Source organism: Megascapheus bottae, chromosome 13 (assembly GCF_031878675.1).
Source record: "Megascapheus bottae isolate mThoBot1 chromosome 13, mThoBot2.hap1, whole genome shotgun sequence".
Classification (NCBI taxonomy): Eukaryota; Metazoa; Chordata; class Mammalia; order Rodentia; family Geomyidae; genus Megascapheus; species Megascapheus bottae.
The window spans coordinates 59,804,248-59,812,451 of NC_143521.1; the positions used below are offsets into that span (position 1 = coordinate 59,804,248).

At 54.6% G+C, this 8,204-nt stretch overlaps 1 protein-coding gene across 1 annotated transcript in view; it reads left to right on the forward strand.

Annotated features, from left to right (window-relative positions):
• The window catches only part of Letm1 (leucine zipper and EF-hand containing transmembrane protein 1), a 28,274-nt gene extending 21,453 nt beyond the window's left edge, over positions 1 to 6,821 (forward strand). Inside the window, exons 11-14 of the mRNA XM_090343926.1 lie at positions 994 to 1,128; positions 3,698 to 3,885; positions 4,772 to 4,910; positions 5,921 to 6,821. Of these exons, the coding sequence (XP_090200052.1) occupies positions 994 to 1,128; positions 3,698 to 3,885; positions 4,772 to 4,910; positions 5,921 to 6,070 (612 nt within the window). The 3' untranslated portion in view covers positions 6,071 to 6,821. The remainder of the gene's footprint in view (positions 1 to 993; positions 1,129 to 3,697; positions 3,886 to 4,771; positions 4,911 to 5,920) is intronic.
• Positions 6,822 to 8,204: the final 1,383 nt, after the last annotated feature.

Here is an 8,204-nt window from a genome sequence, read left to right on the forward strand (position 1 = left end):
CTCCCTAATGCAGCCACCAGCCCAAAGCACATCTGCACTGCAGTCACACCCACCTACCCAATTGGCAGGAGAGAAGTGAAAGTCCACTCACAACCATTTTCTACCATTTGGAAGATCTGCATGTGCGTGGTGAGGAGAATGAGTGGGCAGAGGGCCACACTTGGCTCCTTTTCAGGCTCAGCAGCTCGTGAGGCTTCGTGAATTCCAGTGGGGGTTGTATTGTTGAACTTGACAAGGTGGTGTTAAAATTTAGGCAGCAGCAATGAGATTCAGAGGCCCTAACACAGCCACGGAGGTCCTTAGGAAAGCCAGGGAAACTGGGAAGGCCCAGACCCCAAGGATCGTGGCGAGTGGGTGAGAGTCCCCTTGAGCCCAGAGCTGGGAGGTGATGTGCCCCTGGCGCCCCTGGCACGTGGGAGGCTGACATTGTGAGGACTGAGGTTCTAGGCCAGCCAAGGCAGAGCAGTCCTCGAGATTCCTGTTTCCACAGAAAGAGGCTGGAAGTCCTGGTCCCTGTCTGTGATCCCAGCAGGGATAGGGAAGCTGCAGCGACGCCAAGGCAGGCTGTAAAATCTTGGTCTATCCTACAAAAAGCAGGGTAGTTCTACTCAGGAGGCTGAGATCTGAGGATCAAGGGTCAAAGCCAGCCTGGACAGGAAGGTTCCTGTAAGACTCATATCTCCAAAATACTACTCAAAACAGCCCTGTGTTCAAGCCCCAGGATGGTGATTCCTTTCCATACAATTCTAGAAAGTGCAGGCTAGGCCAGGGACCTGGCTGTGAGAGCTGGGGTGGGTGATGGGAAATCATTGAGGCAGCAAGTTTGCACTGCTGTGTGGGCTTCCTGGGTAAGCACTCACAAGTTCACACTCCATGCAGGGGCAGAGGCAAGAGCAAGGGTGCTGGGGCCTGGGACCTGGACACATCCACTTCAGGTGGGAAAGGACAAGAAGCCCATTATGCCTTCACTGTCTGCTTGTTATTTCTCCCCAGGAAGAGGAAATAACCAAGGAGGAAATTGACATTCTCAGCGATGCCTGCTCCAAACTGCAGGAGCAGAAGAAGTCCCTGACCAAGGAGAAGGAGGAGTTGGAGCTGCTGAAGGTGGATGTCCAGGACTACAGTGAGGTGAGGGGAGACGACTACAGAGTCAGAGCTCTTGGCTCAGGGACCTTGGATAGGGATGGTTGCTCGGCATGGTTCCCTGCAGAGCAGAATGAAAACGCTGTCAGCCAGCAAACCCCAGGGTTGGGAGGGGCAGAAGTTAAAGCTGTATATGGACCCTGAGACCCTTCTCTCGTGTGTACAGGTGATTGACCTGGTGGACAAAAAGTATTGGCCGGGAGTTTGGCCTAATGGTAGAATGCTTGCCTAGCATGCACCAAGACCCGGGTTCGATTCCTTGGTACCAGATACACAGTAAAAAGCTGGAAGGACAGTGCTCAGGCCCTGAGTTTCAAACCCCAGGACTGGCAAAAAGAAAAAGAGCAGCCTGGAATTTGGCCTAGTGACAGAGTGCTTGCCTAGCATGCATGAAGACCCAGGTTCGATTCCTCAGTGCCACATACATAGAAAAAAGCCAGAAGTGGTGCTGAGGCTCAAGTGGTAGAGCTCTAGCCTTGAGAAAGTCCAAGGACGGTACTAAGGCCCTGAGCTCAAGCCCAGGACTGGCAAAAGAAAAAGAAAAAAAATTACATTTGAATAGTACTTGAATTAAGTGTGGGACTAGTTAGCCAGAGGAAATGTGAACAGAAAATCAAGTTACAAGTCTATTTGCAAATCAAACAGTTTTGGCTGGGATATAGTTGAGTATAGCACATTTACCCAGTATCTGTGAAACTCTGGGGTAGATTTTCAGCATGGGAAGAAAAAAACAAAAAATAGAAAAAAGGAAGAAAGAAAAGGACAACAGATTTTTTAATTTTTCTTTTTTGTAAGTCTTGGGGCTTGAACTCTGGACCTGAGCACTGTCCTTGGGTTTTCTCAAGGGTAGAGCTCTGCCAGTTGAGCCACAGCACCACTTCCAGCTTTTTTTATGTATGTGTTACTGAGGCAAGCACTCCACCACTAGGCCACAGCTCCTGGCCAAAAAAACAGATCTGATTTAAAATTCCAGTGAGCCGGGCATGGTGACTCATGCCTATAATCCTAGCTATTCAAAGTGCTGAAATCTGAGGATCACAGTTCTAATCCAGCCCAGGTCGTGAGACTCTTATCTCCATTAACCACCAGAAAACAAGAAGTGGCGATGTGGCTCAAGGGGTAGGGTGGCTCAAGGGCTAGGGCGGTAGCCTTGAGCTCTTCAGCTCAGGAACAATGCCCAGGCCCAGAGTTCAAGTCCCACGACCAAAAAAAAATTCTATAGTGGGGTCCAGGAGTTTGGCCTCTTGGGAGAGTGCTTGTCTAGCAGCATGCACAAAGACCTAGGTTTGATTCCTTGGTACTACGTACATAGAAAAGACTGGGTACTGGGCGTTGTGGGTCACACCTGTAATCCTAACTACTCAGGAGGCTGAAGATCATGGTCCAAACCCAGCCCAGACACTTAAGTCTGTGAGAAAGGAAGAAAGGAAGGAAGGAAGGAAGAAAAAGCAGGAAGTGGTGCTGAGGCTCAAGTGGTAGAGCTCTAGCCTTGAGAAAGCCCAAGGACAGTGCCCAGGTCCTGAGTTCAAACCCAGGACTGGCAAAGAAAAAGAATAAAGTTCTACAGTGGTTGTAGCTGGGCCTTTCTTGGTTAATGGCGTCTAAGCCAGCTGTAGAGTGATCTGAATGCCAAAGTATTGCCTGAGTGCTTACTCCTTGATGCGTGGAATGTTACTCATCATTCCTTTTTTTTTTTTTTTTTTTTGGCCAGTCCTGGACTTGAACTAGGGCCTGGGCACTGTCCTTGAGCTTCTTTCGCTGAAGGCTAGCGCTCTACCCCTTGAGCCACAGCCCCACTTCCAGCTTTTTCTGTGTATGTGGTACTGAGGATTGAACGCAGGCCTTCAAGTGTGCTGGGCGAGCGCTCCACCACCTAGGCCACGTTCCCAGCCCTCGTCATTCCTTCTGAGAGGCTTCTTTGTGGTTTCCTTCGCTTCCTTCCTTCCTCTCTCTCAGTCTTCCTGTGCATGCTGTGTAAGAGCTTTACTGCCCCAACACACTCCAGCTCCTACAGTAGATGCCACTCACATTATTTCTACCCCAAACATATGGTTGACCAAATTTGTATGAGAGATAGAAGATTGCTTGGCTTTCTGGGGTTGAAATGTGTCTTTTGTTTTGTATGTGTATGTATGCACATGTGCATGCTCATGTGTGTGTTTGCAGTACTGAGATTGAACCCGGGACCTGTGTGCTAGTCAGACACTGTACCACAACGTACAGTCCCAGTCTACTTCAATGGTCTCATTACTTTTTCTTTTTTTGCCAGTCCTGGGACTTGAACTCAGGGCTTGGGCACTGCCCTCGGGCACTTTTTGCTCATGGCTAGCACTCTGCTACTTGAGCCACAACACCACTTCTTAATTTTTCTATGTATGTGGTACCGAGAAATAGAACGCAGGTCTTCATGCATGCTAAGCAAGCACTCTACCACGAGGCCAAACTCCCGGCCCCTCATTACTTTTTCAAGGTAAATTGAATTATTTAATGTAATGCCCACAAACCATGGCACGCATGCGCATATCTGTATCTATCTGGAAATGATTTTCATTAGGACTTGCAAGAGATCAAGAAAGAGCTTTCAAAGACTGGTGATGAAAAGTACGTGGAAGAGTCCAAAGCTAGCAAGAGGCTGACGAAGCGCGTCCAGCAGATGATCGGGCAGATCGATGGGCTGATTACGCAGCTGGAGGCCAGTCAGCAGGCTGGCAGGCTGGGCCCCGCCGAGGCCCCACCTGCAGGGTGAGTACGTGGGCCTAGGTGGCCGGTCCTGCAGCTGACAGGCGCCTTGCTCAGGTCTGAGCTTGGGCCTTCCGGCTTTTCTCCTGGGACTAACCGCCCCTCCGTGGGCCTGGGGTCCAACCTTTTCGCTTCCTCACCCGTCTTCCTATCCCAGGGTGGATTTTCCCTCTGCAAGGCGCATCCCCCTCCCCCTCCTCTCCCTCTAGGAAGAGGATACCTGCCCTTAGATTCTAGTCTCAGCCCTGTTTGGCCTCCTCCCTCTTCCCACCCCTTCCCTCCGGGTCTCTGGTGTGTCGTTCCACAGCAGTGGCTTGCTTCCTCATACTCATGGGGTCTGGCTCCGAGTGGGCTCCCCACACACCCACAGCGGGCTCCATGCTGTGGGCAGGTGGCTGGCTGAGGGCCTCGCCCTGTGCCTGAGGCAGATGTCACCTCTTGAATTGCTTGTTGGCTTCGTGGTAGACTCAGCCTGAGGACAAGTACCCTGAGTCTGTGGCTGTCCTGGCCACAGGACAGACACATGGGAACCCGGCATCTGGTGATGTTTTGTTTTGTTTTTGTTTTTTGCCAGTCATGAGGCTTGAACTCAGAGCCTGGGCACTGTCCTTGGTGTGCTCAAGGCTAGCACTCTGCCACTGGAGCCACAATGCCACTCTGTTCTTTTTCTACCTATGTGGTAGAGAGGAATTGAGCCCAGGGTTCCGTGCATGCAAGGCAAGCACTCTACTGCTGGGCTCTGCTGGGTGTGGGAGTGTCAACACACACGCCTGTGTGCGTGCCCCCAGTTCTCAGGGCTGGCCACCAGAGTCAGGGCACTGGCAGGAGCTGCAGTGGGGCCTAAGGGCAGGTGACTGGCTGATGGCCACACGTAGGCTGTGCTCCCCAGAGAGAATGTCGTCAGTGTCACGGAGCTCATCAGTGCCATGAAGCAAATCAAGCACATTCCAGAAAACAAGCTCGTCAGCCTGGCCTCCGCTCTGGACGAAAACAAGGATGGCAAGATCAACATCGATGACCTCGTCAAGGTGGGTGTCAGTGAGGCCTGCCCCGGGCAGGCTGCCCCAGCTGCCCACTTACCCGGGGCCCGCCTGGATGGAGCCGAGGCCGGGACACATGCTGCGAGGGCTGGGTGGGTGGCTCTAGGCATAAGGCATACGTGGTAAGTGCAGGTGTAACCCCTGTACTGCCAGAGCAACAATCAGAGCCACTTGTTGAAGTTACAATGTGCTAAGGAGCCAATAACACTGCTTTTGCCTCGGGCCTCTTCCTCCTGCCACAAGACCCACGCACGCGCTGTGTCTTGGCCCTTACAAGACTGTATCCCTGTCCCTGCCCTGCCCAGGGCTCTTGCTCTTCAGAGCAGAGGCTCGCTACCTCTGGAGTCTGTGGCCCAGGTAGCAGTGAATGGCAGTGCCATTGCCTCTTTGCCCCCACTGGACCCCTCTCTGCACGCTCAAAGACTTGGCGGCGGGAGCGGTCGCTGCCAAGGCTGCCAGGAGGCCGTGTGGGAAGTGTGGGTTTCTGTTTGGGATGGCAGTCGACGTGTAATCATTTGCATGTCTGTTTGGGATGGCAGTCGACGTGTAATCATTTGCATGTCTGTTTGGGATGGCAGTCGATGTGTAATCATTTGCATGTCTGTTTGGGATGGCAGTCGATGTGTAATCATTTGCATGTCTGAGGAGACTGGGAAGTTGGGAGTCTCCAGACATAGTGACAAGTGGCTGCAGTTTCAGTCCCGGGTAAAAGGAAGGCAGTGTCAGAGCTGCACCCCCACTTAGTCTGCATGGCAGGCTACCATTCTCTACCCATCAGGGTGGCAGGCCCTTTAACACAGTCTCGCTGGGCCCTTCATGGCCCCTGCGGTAGAGGCCTCGTCCTGGGAGAGCCAGTGTAGCTGGAGGGGCTGGGGGTCCCCCGCAGGCAGGGCCAGGAGTTAGTGCCAAGCAGAGGAGATGGGGCGTGGTGCTGCCTCCCCAGGGCCGGGAGGGGCCGCAGTGGTGGTGTACATGAGCCCCTTCTCCTGTGTGGACAGGTGATCGACCTGGTAGACAAAGAAGACGTTCAGATCTCCACCAGCCAGGTGGCCGAGATTGTGGCGACCCTGGAGAAAGAGGAGAAGGTGGGGGAGAAGGAGAAGGCCAAGGAGAAGGCCGAGAAAGAGGCTGCAGAGGTGAAGAATTAGGGCCACCAGCTCTCGGCACCACGGGGCCTCCCCCAGGTGGCTGCCTCCGCCCCCCTGCGCCAGCCATGGTGGGAGTGGTGTGAGAATGGTTGCTCTGAGGTGATTCGTAGTGGCAGATCTCATATTTTGTCTGGAATAAATCAGAAACTTCCATAATCAAGTCATTTTGAATTTTCATCATTCCACGAAGATGTCAGTCTGAGACTCTGGACTCCGGGACTGTGTGGACTCAGCTGCCTGGCGCTGGTGCCCCTGCAGAGGCCGTAGAGCGGCGGCCAGCGGATTCTGGGCTCCAGAGGGGGCTTGGGACAGGCTGGGCAGAGAAACACTGCAGCGTGTGCCCTCGTGCCCAAGCCCCCCTCCCCTGAAAGGACAATGAGGACCCCGTGGGACCTCGGCTCCTGAGTGGAACCAAGTATCTGTGCCTGCATGTCCTCAAGGCCATGGGATAGGAACCGGACAGACGAAACACTCCTCGCCGTGGGTCCGGGTGCCCTACCAGTGTGTGGAGAGCTGCCTACTCCCACGTCATCTCGAGGAGGGCCACGGGGCCAGGCTCTCCCAGCCCTGTGGAAATAACATCTCTCCCTCACTGGTGTCAGCATCTCATGTGGATCCACTGCTCACTGTAGCTTCCTCGATTGGCCCTCAGTCTTCACCCAATTCCTCATGGAATTGACAAGGACAGCGTTCTCACATGACAGTCTGCGCGTGTGGTGCAGTGATGAGACACCAACGAAAGCGTTGCATTTTGTGCTGGGTCATGCACCATGCCGGAGGCCAGTGCCGGACCCCGGAGCCGGCTTTGACATCCTGCAGCACCGGGTGCCGGCTCTGGCGTCCCGGCAGCTTGGGACCCGGCCCTGGTCATCATGGCAGCTTCTCTCCTACACCTAAAGTCACTGGATCGTGACCAGGATGCAGCTTCCCTCACGTAACCTCGCCTCCAGTGCTGCTTTTCCTTGGTGTGTTACGGGCTCTTTCAGAACAAAGCTAGCGGCCCCCCTGGAGTGAGGAACTGGTCGTTGGGCCGTGGTGTCCTGGATGGCCTGGCACAGCAGCCTGGGCACAGGCGTGGAGCCTCCACGGGCTGTGTCCAGGCCTCGTTGCCAGGGCCCTGCAGACTTTCTCACTTGACGGAACAGTGTGTGGTTGGGGGCGGGGGGCCGTGGGTGTCCTGGGGCCTCACCACCTTCTCACTCGGCTCTGCCCAACCCCTCTTTCGCCTGGGTCCGTTACCAGCGAAGAGGCTGCAATAGGAAGATCACAAGTTCCAGGCCAGCCTGGGCTATGTGGTTCAATCTGTCTCAAAACAAAACAAAAAATCCCCCAGAAAACAGGAAGCCCGTGCCAGTGGCTTGTGCCTGAAATCCTGTCTACTTGGGGCTCTTGGTTCAAAATCGGCCCAGGCAGCAAATCTGTGAGACCCAAAGGCCAGAAGTAGAGCTATGGCTCAAGTGGTAGAGCCCTGGCCTTGAGGGAAAAAGCTCAGGGACAGTGCCCAGGCCCTGAGTTCACGCCCCAGAATCGGCACTAACAAAAGGAAAAAATGCAAGTCCTTTAGGGCTGTTTCAGACATAGGAGTGTGGATGGCACAGAGGGGCCCCTGGAGTCGCTGCCAGCCAGGACGCCTCCGAAAAACGGCGCCTCCCCAGTTTCCTTCTTTTCTTGGCTATTGAGGTGCTCGGTGTGGTGGCCGCGGGGTCGGAGGCACTGCCACTGAGGAAGCGCAGCTCAGACATCTGTAGTGTCCAGCGCCTCTGCCCCTGCTCCTGGGTCTTGCCCAGTGTCCAGCTGGCTTCTCGTCGAGCGCCAGCTTTGTGGTTGCCAAATGTCCCCACTGAGGAGGTGGTTTCCTGGGGCGCCATGTTGGCTGCTCTTGTCCTCGATGGCTTCCGGGCCCTGCCCACCCTTGGCTCAGCTCCCCATCACCGTCCTCTCGCAGCAGCCCTTGTCCACGCTTGCTCCACAATTGTCCAGAGCCTCCCTCGGGAGCTGTGCCCGTGTCGGGGGAGGCGGACGAGATGGTTCTGGTGAGGGTCTGTGTTACGAAGCTTGGCGGGTGGCTGCCCTGTACCCTAGATGGGCCTGAACAAGGAATGGGGTGTCCGTGCCTCTTGAACTTGAGGCAGGG